This window comes from Chrysochloris asiatica, unplaced genomic scaffold (assembly GCF_000296735.1).
Source record: "Chrysochloris asiatica unplaced genomic scaffold, ChrAsi1.0 scaffold00106, whole genome shotgun sequence".
Taxonomy (NCBI): Eukaryota; Metazoa; Chordata; class Mammalia; order Afrosoricida; family Chrysochloridae; genus Chrysochloris; species Chrysochloris asiatica.
The window spans coordinates 9,493,314-9,506,578 of NW_006408624.1; the positions used below are offsets into that span (position 1 = coordinate 9,493,314).

At 39.8% G+C, this 13,265-nt stretch overlaps 1 protein-coding gene across 2 annotated transcripts in view; it reads left to right on the plus strand.

Moving 5' to 3' along the window:
- The window catches only part of SMAP2 (small ArfGAP2), an 89,526-nt gene that overhangs the window by 74,672 nt on the left and 1,589 nt on the right, over nucleotides 1-13,265 (plus strand). For both annotated transcript variants that reach the window (XM_006867589.1, XM_006867590.1), the window contains exons 5-9: nucleotides 2,844-2,930; nucleotides 4,002-4,083; nucleotides 5,493-5,602; nucleotides 6,522-6,687; nucleotides 7,085-7,404. In XM_006867589.1, the coding sequence (XP_006867651.1) occupies nucleotides 2,844-2,930; nucleotides 4,002-4,083; nucleotides 5,493-5,602; nucleotides 6,522-6,687; nucleotides 7,085-7,404 (765 nt within the window). The remainder of the gene's footprint in view (nucleotides 1-2,843; nucleotides 2,931-4,001; nucleotides 4,084-5,492; nucleotides 5,603-6,521; nucleotides 6,688-7,084; nucleotides 7,405-13,265) is intronic.

Genomic DNA, 13,265 nt, shown 5'->3' on the forward strand with positions numbered 1-13,265 from the left:
GTATTAATTTAATATATATACCTGAATATTAATATGAAAGCAATTTGCCATTAACTGCCAGTGGCCTCATTTGTTACACTCGGCCCTAGCGGGCCTCGAACCTCTGATTAGTCTTACACGGTCTGCAACAAGGATTGGAGGAAGACTCCTTAACAACTTGCAATATGCAGATGATACAACCTTGCTCGATAGAATTTAAGAGGACTTTAAATATTGATGAAGGATAAAGACTATAACCTTCAGTTAGGATTGCACTTCAGTGTAAAGAAAACAAAAACCTTTACCACTGGACCAAAAAATATCATGATAAATGGAGAAAAGATTGATGCTGTCAAAGGCTTCAATTTGCTTGCATCCATTATCAGTGCTTATGGAAGCAGCAGTCAAGAAATCAGGGGACATATTCCATTAGATAAATCTGCTGCAAGAGACCTTTGTAGTGTTCAAAAGCAAAGATATCAGTTTGAGGACTAAGGTGAGCTTGACTTAAACCATGGTATTTCCAGTTACCTCATATGCTTGTAAAAGCTAGACAGTGAATAAGGAAGACTGTAGAAGAATTGATACATTTGAATTATGGTATTTATGAAGAGTATTGAAAGTACCATGGACTGCCAGAAGAACAAACAAATCTGCCAGAATGCTCCTTAGAAGCCAGAATGGTGTGACTTTGTCTGTCATACTTTAGACATATTTTTAGGGAGGGACTAGTTCTGGAGAAGGACATCATGCTTGGAAATGTTGGGGGTCAGTGAAAAACAGGGAGACCACCAACACGTTGGAGTGCCACAGTGGCAACAGCAATGGGTTCAAATATAACAGTTGTGAGGATGGCCCAGGAATGGCCAGTATTTCATTCTATTTTGCATCAAGTCACTATGAGGAGTACCTAACAACCACAACAACAGGTTTAAAAAATATATATATATATCCCTCTTCAATTAGTATGAAGAACTCTTACCTCTCACTCACCCAGGAAAGTGACCTGGAAGTTATCGTAACTGCTCCTAGAAGGAGTAAACACAGTGTACAGAGAGGGCGTAGCTGGTATCAGCAAAAGGAATTTGGAAACAAGTACACACATTTCCTTCTATTTATAGACAACTATAGTTGTCCTGATGTGGCACTGTAGGATAAGTACTGGACTGCTAACCACAAGTTCGGTGCTTTAAACCCACTAGCCACTCCTCAGAAGCCCTATACAGGGTCACTGTGAGTTGGAACCAACTCGATGGCACTTAACAACAAATAACATGATTGGTCTAACCACTCACTGTACCTAAAGATATGAAATCAGATGATGTGTCCAGCCAAAAAGCTGTTTGAAATTTTCTATTCTATGTGCTTAGGCTTTTAAATATATATATTCTTGGGAAGATTTTATACTAAGGATTAATATTTGCTAAGAGAAAACATTTAATATCAATTTGGGGAAAAAAACTGACTTTATTAATTTAAAAATACCCTTTTTGAAATGATACATATGCTAGAGGGTAGATATGCCTCATATACAAGGGTGACAGGGCAGGCAACATACAGCTGGAGGAAGGTTGGCAGAATAAAGATGAGGGTGGCAGGAGACACAGTGGTTGGAGTGAATAGAGGTAAGTGTGGTTAATTGTTGGTACCTGGAGGGGATTGCAACCATATAATGAGGCAAAGTATATGATTTGTTGAATGTAAAACTGATGATCTGCTCTGTAAACCTTCACTCAATTCACAATAGAAAGTTAAAATAATAATTTAAAAAATCTAATTTATATCTACTGTGTACCAAGTATTGTTCTGGAGAAAAGAGTAAAAAGCATGAATGATGTGGCCCTCATGAGTGCATTGGTAATGGAAAAAAAAACAAAAATCATACAATTATTTGCAAACATGATGAAGTATGAACTGCAGGAGGCTATCGTAATGCATGATGCATTCATTATCCAATGTTTCCTTGGATATTATCTGGTATTGCAGTTGAGTTTCCTTGTCTGATACACCTTTGTTCTTTTATGACCTAAATTCCACCTTGTCTGATTTTTAAAATTGCTTTGGGTTTTTTTTTTTCTTCCTCCTTCTCTTCCTTATCGTCTTTCTTCTGTGTATTGTTTGTTACTGAAATCACCTGCAATTACTTTATTTTCAACTTTCTAAAATCATTTGTTTTAATATGTATGCTGTATATAGCAAAGACTTAGCTTTTTTGTTATCTGATCTGAAATTTTGTTCCAATGAATTTAGACCATATTAATTAATTAATTTATTTATTTATTTATTTATTTATTTATTTATTTATTTATTTATATCCTTTTTAATGGACAGATTAAAAAGTCTTTGACTTCAACATGGGAAATTTCTAATGCATTTATTTTGAAAGACAATGTCTTGTGTGGTAAGTGCTTTTGTATGTGTGAAACAGATACAGCTGCATGTGCTCTTTGTGATAAAATTAGTTTACAGAAAATATGGAAAATACAAGGAAGAGTCTATGTAATCTTTACCAAATGAGTATCATCTTGATGTTCCTTTTTTCATATGAAGCTCCTTCAAAGCATGAGCAAATTAAGTTGAGGCAAAAATGGGCAGCAAACTAGTGAAACTTTCTAGCCTCTGTAGATAGCCTAGACTGAACATTCCAAAGGTCACAGGGATTTAGAGAGAACCTGGAGGCAGGTTGGTGCCTTTGATATACAAAAGTTCAGCTCTCATACCCCCACACTAAGAACCCTCTCAAATTTTTCATACTCCTGCATAGTTGGGACTTTTTGGTGTCCTGTTTGGACACTTGGGATTAAAATTTATTATTTTAGTCACCAAGGGACCTTGATTATTTGTCTTGTTTCATTAATTCATAGAAAGAAAAAGATGACAAGTGGAAAAGAGGGAGTGAACCAGCCCCAGAGAAAAAACTGGAACCTGTTGTTTTTGAGAAAGTGAAAATGGTAAGTGAGAAACACTTTGAACTGTGTGTGTTTCTGTATGTGCAGTGAAGAGGGGGGAGGCCCTCTGAGGCCTGGGCTGGGTGGGGTAGGATGAAGATTGTACCTTATTTCACCATTGTACCTGGGGCTAAAGGGTTCCACATTCTGATGACACTGTCTGCTGCCATTCCCACTCCTCTCCCATTGCCTTGCTACTGCCTAATCTGCTCGGTAACACTTCTCTTTGGGGTCAGATGGGAGCTTTCGAACTGCATCTGTGCCATCTTAGCTACAGACATGTTTGTGCCACAGTGCCAAGGCTGTGTGGTACTTTCTGAGAAGATGCTACCATCACACTAGTCGTTTGTGTACATCATTTTCCTTTTGCAGTTAAGAACAGTCCAGAAGCTAGGCCACACGAATCTATCTATTCCTTCTTTTATTCTTGCTTTGTCATATTGAAGCAGCCCCCTTTGTTTTTTTCATAGGAGATACAATGTCTGTAGTAGTAGCTTCTCCTACACAAGAGCTTGGCCCCTTTGGAGAGAAGATTTTTTTCACTATTGCTCAAGGAAGAGTCTTCCGTCATTCTGAATCACATTGCAGAACACAGTCATTAGTAATATTGACAGAGGAAATTAGGTGATCTTTCAACGAATCCCCCTTTTGGTATGAAAGTAAAAATGTTCTAACCACTAGGAGATTTGTTGACTCTTGGCTTTTTATACCATTCGATGCCTGGATTTGTTCTTGGCTTTCCCTGGAACCAAAATATGCTGCTTCTGTGGGATCCCCTAATCTGTAGTCTTGATTTCAGAGATAATCTTCTGTCTCTTCAGAAAGCCAAACAATACAACTAAGCTCTTTGCTTTTCATTTTAGGTGTGTTTTATACACTCATACCTCTGGATGATACTTTCATCTTTCACCTAACACTTACTTTGTTTCTTTGGTAACTCTCTTTGAATAAGAGCTACCACAGTACATGGCTTTAAGAGTGGGGAGGGGAGAAAAAGTTTAAAAAAAGCAAAAAAAACAAAAACAAAGCAAAAATGCCTGCTTATTTCTTTCTGTAACATTTTTCCACCTTTAGCCACAGAAAAAAGAAGATCCACAGCTACCTCGGAAAAGCTCCCCAAAATCCACAGCACCTGTCATGGATTTGTTGGGCCTTGGTAAGAGTTAGACTTCCCAACTCTTTTATTTGTATCATGGAGATTCAGTGATCCTGGGAAGAAAGATCGAAATAGGATTCTGCGAATTGTAGCATCTTCTTCACAAAGATTATTCTCTCACATTTTTTCCTGTGTGCTTTACAGCTAAGCAGTTGCTCTGAGGGAGTGTTTAGTGTGACATTATCAGAGCAACGGTACAGTGTAGTGGTTAAGAGCCTTAACCACGGAACCATCTGTGTGACCTTGAATTAGCTCACTTAACCTTGATCTATACAATAGATCACTTCCTTGATCTATATAATAAGGATAATAATAATCTCTACTTCCAAGATGGATATTGGAAGGATTAAATGATATAATACCTCCAAAGCTCTTAACCCAATGCCTGGCACATACTTGTTAGGTGCCATCGAGTCAGTACCGACTCATAGCGACCCTGTGCACAACAGAAGGAAACACTGACCGGTCCTGGGCCAACCTTACAATTGTTGCCACACTTGAGCACATTGTTGCTGTCACTTTGCCAATCCATCTCGCTGGGGGTCTTCCTGAGCTTTTTCTCTGACCCTCCACCTTACCAAACATGATACCCTTCTCCAGAGACTGGTCCTTCCCACCACTCATCTGTCAGTTTGTCATACTGTGGTGGCTTGTGAGTTGCTGTAATTTGGGAAGCTATGCCACCGATATTTTGAATACCAGCAGGGTCACCCATGGTGGACAGGTTTCAGATGAGCTTCCAGACAAAGGCAGACAAGGAAGAAGGAGTGATGAACTACTTCTGAATATTTAGTCACTGAAAACCTTATGAATAGCAGAGAAACACTGGCACATACTAAGCACTCAATAAATGGTTATCAATTTTCATTGAGCCAGCAGCACCTGTGAGCCCTGTACCACTTCTCTGTACTTCACTCCCTGTCCCCCTACTACTTTCACTTTTCAGGTGTCACTTGTTTCTGACATGTCGTATTACCTCATGATATTTTTCTCCAAGCCTTTGAAACTGTGAACTACCCGTACTTCATAATGCCAGTTGGTTATACTTTGTCTTAGACTAATTCTGCTGATTTAGGTTATTAGCTATTTAGCCTTCTAGTTTTTGTACCTTTCATTTCTCTCTGAAAATTAATCCTACGCAGCTTTGCATCTCAAATAGCCAGAAAGGAGACAGCTTGTCCCCCTGCTGTGGTGCTGCTATATCCTTCAGGCCTGAGTTTCTGCTGCCTCATGCCTGATAGCTGGGATACAGGCTTCCCACAGAGCACTCTGGGGAATGTGAGGTGAGGCTACTTTTGAGAATCCTTGTATAAGTCTTCTCTAGATTTTTAGGTCCACGGTGGAGCATGGTAGACCCCCACTGGTCTTAATGAGCAGAGCTACATTTTAACTTTTATCTCTCTTTTTAGATGCTCCTGTGGCCTGCTCCATTACAAGTAGTAAAACCAGCAACACCTTAGAGAAGGATTTAGATCTTTTGGCCTCTGTTCCATCTCCCTCTTCTTCAGCTTCCAGAAAGGTGAGTCTTGTGGGCTTCTTAGGATTAAAGACTGTTCTGGAAAGGGTGATTTTGATAACTGTGGAACCAAGTTAGGCTTCCTTGGTGTAATTGGACTTTGGTTTTCTTAATCCTTCACTTAACAGTGTCATCTCAGGCACAGTTTAGTATCGCTGTTCAGTCCAGTTTGTCTCCCACTCAAAATGGTCTTCTACCCAAAAGGGTCTACCCCTTTGAATGGGCTGATTCTAATGGCTGATATTTTAGTTCAGTTCCTCAACCTGAGTTATTACCAGAAAATCTGTAGGTATGAAAAAGACTTTTTAAAAAATATGTATCTACCATTTGTGGATTGCCTGCTGTATACCAGGCACAGTGCCAGATGGTTTTTTGTATATAATTTTGTATATTTCATTCATAATTTCAAATCCTCACTACAACCTTGGAAAATGGATATTTCACAGATGAGGGAATACTGGTTCAGAAAAGCCTGGTATGACACTTTAAGATAAGCACTTGACTGTTAACCACGAGATCAATGGTTCAAATCCATCAGCTGCTCCTCAGAAACCCTATAAAGGGTCACTGTGAGTCAGAACCAACTCAGTGACACATTAGCAACAACAACATGGTCATACAACTAGTAAATGGCTGTACTGAAATTTTAACTCAGTTCTCTCTGGCTATATCATGTGTAGAATTTGATTTTGTTTTGGTTTTGTACCAAATTACATTGCTTTTCTGAAGAGCAAAGAACTGTACCAGCGCTAATGTGTCAGGTGTTATATGATATCTGGATGGTAAAAATGTCAGGAAGCTATTAATTGGAGCCATTAAAGTGTCAGAAGCAATAGAGATGTGAGGGAGGTTCTAAAGAGACCCTCCCCTCAAACCCCCCGAGGGATTACTCCATTTTTTTTTATCCCCTCTTTGCCCCAAGGTTGTAGGATCCATGCCAACTGCAGGAAGTGCCGGTTCTGTTCCTGAAAACCTGAACCTGTTTCCAGAGCCAGGGAGCAAATCAGAGGAAACAGGCAAGAAACAGCTCTCTAAAGACTCCATCCTCTCACTGTATGGATCTCAGACGCCTCAAATACCTGCCCAAGGTAGGTTTCATGGGGAAAGAGTCATGGCAGAGTGCCAGGTAGAGAGACATGAGGGCTTACGTGCAGGAATTATCTGTTGTAATAGAGCACTGCTGCTTTGGGAGCCAGGACATCATACTCCAAAGAAGCCTGAACATGATATTTTTTATGAAGCCACAAAGTGTCAGCCAACAGAAAATACTGTAATGCAGAGCCATATTTCTGTGGGGTCTGGGTCTGGACCTTAAAAGGAAAGTAGATAAGTAAGCCATAGCAAATCTCTTTGGGGATCTGTCTACTTGCTTTGCTACATAAAAGAGAAGTTCTGAGAGATCCTAGCTGGAAAGGAGTAGCCAATGAGGGTTTGGGTTGACTTTGCATTCTTTCCTCTTTAAAAGATATGTATGTTTCTTGGCAGCAATGTTCATGGCTCCTGCTCAGATGGCATATCCCACAGCCTACCCCAGCTTCCCTGGGGTTACACCTCCCAGCAGCATAATGGGGAGCATGATGCCCCCACCAGTGGGCATGGTCGCTCAACCAGGAGCTTCTGGGATGGTTGCTGCCCCTATGGCCATGCCTGCGGGCTATATGGGTGGCATGCAGGCATCAATGATGGGTGTGCCAAATGGAATGATGACCACCCAGCAAGCTGGCTATATGGCAGGCATGGCAGCTATGCCCCAGACTATGTATGGGGTCCAGCCAGCTCAACAGCTGCAGTGGAACCTTACTCAGGTAAGCCACCTCACCTACTTAGGACAGAGTTCTTTTGGATTTTTTTTTTAAAGCTTTATTATGAATCAAGTGATAGTTTACATGGGAGAACACTAGTTTTTCACTCATTCTATTGTATTTTGTTTCATTGCAATGATTGCAAGCCCCTCCATGCTTCATGGTTTAACAGTATTTGCTTCTATTCCCTCTGTTGTTTGGGGGGAGGCTTTTTTTGATGTGCACAAAAACATGTGGGAGTATATAATCATTTAAACAACCAAAGGGCACATTCTGCAAGCCAGCCTCCTGGCCACCAGCACACAGTCTTTCTCTTTCCATGAGTCTAAAGTCCTCAGCTCCTCTATCTCTCCATGCCATCACCTCTGCCTCCATCGCTGGTGTCACTGCTTCTCTGGTTAAGGTTCCACATTCCACTCATGCTCTTTTCCTTTGATGGTCCTGGGGTCCTCTGTTCCTGGACTGTAAGATTAACTACTCCTCGCTTTATGTTACAAAACTTCTACCTTTACAGTTGTGACAATTGCAATTAGTCATGATAACAGTTACTCACTATTTAACGAAAACAATCCTATCCCCATTTCCTTTCACCAGACCCATCTAGACAAAATGAAAACTATTCAGTGAGGATTCTGCCTTCCCCCGCACACTCTGAAACTTAACTTGTAAGCCAACCACTTCATGCCTTATGTCACCCCATCCCCCATTTTAGGTAGCGAATGTCTAAGTCACCAGTCCTTATCAAGCCTGTATACCGAGGGAATAGGCTTGATGCTTGAGGTGAAGACTCCTTCCCTCTCAGTTAGTATTTTGAACTATTACATCCAAAATATAGGTCAAGGTCATCAAATTATAACAATTTACACCTGCTTCATTGATCATATTTTTTTATCTTCCTCTAGTTGAGCTCTGGTCATCAAGCCATCAAGGCTAGGTCAAATGGGTACTATCTGCAAGTTTGGGCATTCTTGTGCATCTCCCCCTCACTTCATATCAACTGGATGCTTCACTCTCAGCTCTAGCCTCTGTGGCTAGGTCAGTGTTCAGGGCAGAGTTTTGAGCCTTCTTCAAGACTACTTCACTTCAGAGCCATTTGTGCTTTTTCTTTATCATTTGAGTCCTTTCAGGATAGATGAGATAATACCAGAAACATTCTTAGGCTTGCTTTTTTTTCCTAGAAGGTTTATCTAAAGTTACACTTTCTGAGGACTTCTGGACTCCTGTAGAATAGTGATAGCTGCCTAAATCTGCACCTTTCCATAGATTGACAAAACACAACAAAGTAAAATTTGCAGATATACAAGAAAAGCAAATAAAACCACCCATCACCTATGATGTAAGTGACAAATTTCTGGCATTGTAGGATAAACACTGGACTGGAAGGTCACTTTGAACCACAAGGCCAGCAGTTTAAACTCACCAGCGGCTCCTCAGAAACCATATATAGCAGGGGTTGGGAACATCCAGTGCTCGGGCCATATAAAGGCCACAAAATCAATTGATCTGGCCCCTGCCAAGGCAACCACAGTTCCTTAGGGTTGAGTTCATTAAATGTTTGGTCAAATATAGCAGGGTAAGTTTTAAGTTGATAATTTTTTATGGCCTGCCAATGATGTTACAAATTTTGGCAGAAAAAAGTCCCCATCTCTGCTATGAGTTGGAATCGACTCGACAGCACTTAACAACACGCCATATAAACACACAAATCTAACATAGCCAGTTCCAGAGTGAGGGAGAGGAAGTGGGGCATACAAATGACAAAACACAGAATAATTTACCTCCTAAGAGAGAAAGACCTGCTTTGAGTAGAGACATATAGTGCGAGCAGGCCTGGAGCCTGATAGAATATAACTCTGGTCCCTTGAGAATCAAAAGTAAAGGACTTAAAGTATATGGGACATGAGATGGTAACCTTGGGAGAGAATCACTTCTAGGGGAAAGGTGTATGATATAGGAGCAGGGGCTCCTCCTTGGAGACCTGATAGTGAAGGGAAAGAAAAAAGGAAAAGGTAGAAAAGAAAATCAGAAAACCAAAAGGTACACCATCCTTCACCCCACAGAAGAATCATTTCACAGTATTAACAGAAGAGGGTGCTCTTGAACGAAGACATCCAATTGTTATTGTTTAGTGCCATCAAGTCAGTTCCGACCCATAGCAACCCTGTATAGGGTTTCCAAGCAGCCTCTCCAAATCCTCACTTCTGTGTTACTGCTCATCAGAAAAATAAGGCAGTCTAAAATGAACAGAAAGTGGCAGATGACATTAATATAAAATACTATGAGAAAAAAATAAAAAATGAAATAAAATCATTTCAAGTATTGCAACCAGTGTCACAAAATGTGTGACATTGTTGTATAAATTTTTGATTTTTTTAAAAAAAACTTTTTATTGTGAATTCTTTAAAAATTTTCAGAGCAGATCATCAGTTTTACATCCAGCAAATCACACACTTTGTTTCATCTCTCTATGTAACAACAGTTATTCTACCTTCTCCTTCCTGCCTTTGGTTTCTATGTCCATTCCACCCTCCTTACCAACCCTTCTGAACCTTATCCCAGGTAAATGGTGCCCTTTTGACCTTCACAATTGTTGCTTGTTGAATGTAAAACTAATATGTTCTGTAAATGTTCACCAGTCCACAATAAAAGGTCCCCAAATTTTTTTTTCAAGTACTAAAAACCTTCCCTCCTAACCCGTTACACAGTCTACAACGTTGAATTAAATGTTCTTTAACAAGCTTTTAAGAGACAGTAGGAAAGCTCAATATTCATCATCCAAAACAAGGCCAGGGCTGACTGTGAACAGACCATCAATTGCTCATATACAAGTTCAGGCTGAAGCTGAAGAAAATTAAATTAAGTCCATGCGAGCCAAAATTAGACCTTGAATATATCCCACCTGGATTTTGAGATATCTAAAGCACAAATTTGATATATTAGACACTAATACTGAAGACCAGAAGAGCTGTGGGATGACAGCAAGAATATTATCCAGAAAGAAAGCAAAAGGTCATCAAAAGTAAGACAGGAAAGAAAGAACCAACTAAAATGGATGTCAGAATCTGAAGCTTGCTTTCCAGTGTGTACTAAAGCAACTGGAAAAAAACGAGGAAGTATAAAAACTGAACAGAAAATTTCAAAGGGCAGCTCAAGAAGACAAAGGACAAGTATTATAAAGAAATGTGCAAAGATCTGGAGTTAGAAAACCAAAAGGAAAGAACACACTCAGCACTTCTCATGCTCAGAGAACTGAAGAAAAAATTCAAGCCTCAATATTAAAAGATTCACTGGACTGCAAGGTCAGTTTGAACCACAAAGTTAGCAGTTCAAACTCATCAGCCACTCTTTGGAATTCCTATACAGGCTCACTATGAGTTGGAACCAATTCAACAGCAGTTAACAACAACATAGGTAAAATATTGAATGATACAAAAAGCATCAAAAGAAGATGGAAGGAATAAACAGAGTCACTGTATCAGAAAGAAATGATCGCTGTTGAGCCATCTGAAGAAGTAGCATGTGATCAAGAACCAATGGTACTGAAGGAAGAAGCCCAAACTGTACTGAAGGCATTGGCAAAAAACAAGTCTCCAGGAGTAGATGAAATACAAATTGAAAATTTTCAATAAACTGATGCAACTCTGGAGTTGGAAAGCTGGATTATATGAAGAAGAATGTGACATCAGGATTGGAGGAAGACTCATTAACAACCTGCATTATGCAGGTGATACAATCTTGCATGTTAGAAGCTAAAAGGATTTAAAATACTGATGAAGATCAAAGACCACAGCCTTCAATGTTGATGTGCTGCACCTCAGTGTAAAGAAAACAAATATCTTCGCAACTAGACAGATAAAAAACATCCTGATAAATGGAGAAAAGATTGAAGTTGCCAAAGACTTCATCTTGCTTGATCAACCATCAACACTAACCTAATGGAAGCAGCAGTCAAGAAATCAAATGACATATTGCATAAGGCAAATCTGCTGCACAAGACAAGACCTCTTTTAAGTGTTCATGAACAAAATACCATTTTGAGGAGTAAAGTGCACTTGACCCAAGCCATGGTATTTTCAATAGCCTCATATGCATGTGAAAGTTGGACAGTGAATAAGGAAGACCGTAAAAGAATTGACACATTTGAATTGTGGTGTTGGAGAATATTAAAAGTACCATGGACTTTCAGAAAAACAAACAAATCTGTGTTGGAAGAAGTACAGCTAGAATGCGTCTTAGAAGCTAGGGTGGAGTCTTTGTGTCTTATGCTTCTGACATGTTATCAGGAGTCCTTGGAGAAAGACATCATGCTTGGTAAAGTGAAGAAGGCTCAGCAAAAGAGAGGAAGAACACCCCCTCCCCAATGAGACAGATTGGCACAGTGACAGCAACAATGTGATCGATCACGTGTAACAATTGTGTGAATGGTGTAGGCCCAGGCAGTGTTCCACTCTGTTTTAGGCATAGGGTCGCTATGAGTTGGCACCTAGCCACAACAACAAACAAGCTTTTGAAAGGAGTCCTTTTGGCACTGTAAGAGGCCCTTTAGTAGGAACCAATTCTATGGCACTTAATGATGAGTGACGATTATGAAAAAAGTGTTAAAAAGTAAAGATGTCAATTTGGGATGAAAGTGTGCCTGACCCAGCCTATTTTCAATTATCTCATATGCATATGAAAACATAAGGAATACCAAAGAAAAATTGATGCATTTAAATTATGGTTGGTGGAGAATATTGAATATGCCATGAACTACCAAAAGAATCTGTCTTGAAGGAAGTACAGCCAGAATACTTTTTATAAGTGAGGATGGGGAGACTTCATCTCACATACTGTGGACATGTTATCAGGTGGGGCCAGTCCCTGGAAAAGGACATCATGCTTAGTAAAATAGAGGGACAACGGAAAAGAGGAAGACCCTCAACAAGATAGATTGCCCCAGTGGCTGCACCTGTGAGCTTAAGCATAGCAGTACTTGTGAGGATGGCCCAGGACTGGGCAGTGTTTCCTCCTGTTGGACATGGGGTTGCTATGAGTAGGAACCGACTTGATGGCACTTAACAAAACCACAACAACAAAGAAGAAAAACAAAATATTGGAACAGGATTAATAATTTAAAGCTATAGCACAAGAAAATATTCTAGAAATAACTGGCCTAGATTTATTGTAAGAACCTACTGTGCACCAGAAAATTGATCCAGTAAACTCCTAACACATATCCCAGTAAACTTTTAGGCTTTAAAGTATAGGAAAAATCCTCTGGACTCACCTCCTCTTCTAACTTCCCACCCCAGTAAGTTGTTTTTATTTTAAAAACAAAAACAGGAAAACAGACATCAGACATCAAACTTCTCAACAGCATCGTGTAAAGCAAGACAAGTACTTTCAAGACAGGACTTTTACAGTTGGCCAGTCTTCAGATATCAAAGCTATATATACAAACTTAAACAAGCAGTAACTCAGAGACTATCATGCAAGCCCTTCCTGAGGAATCTACCCACAGATAAGCTTTATCCTGGTGTGGCGCTGTGTGATAAAGCACTGGACCAAAAGGTCGGTTTGAACCACAAAGTTGTTGGTTCAAACTCACCAGCCACTTCTTGGAAACCCTGTACAGGGTCCCGATGAGTCAGAACCAACTTGATGGCAGTTAACAACAATCTAAGAGATAATTGGAGACATTTTGGCAAAAGGCCTGATAGCGAGCATTGAATGGTCAATTGAAAATCTAACATGAAAACAAAGGTGGTGACAGGGTCAAAGAGTACATATTGTATTCTGACCAAACAATAATACAACCAAAAAAAAAAAAAAAAAAAAAAAAAGACTAAAAAACAAGAGGAAAATGAAATAAGTTACTTGATTAT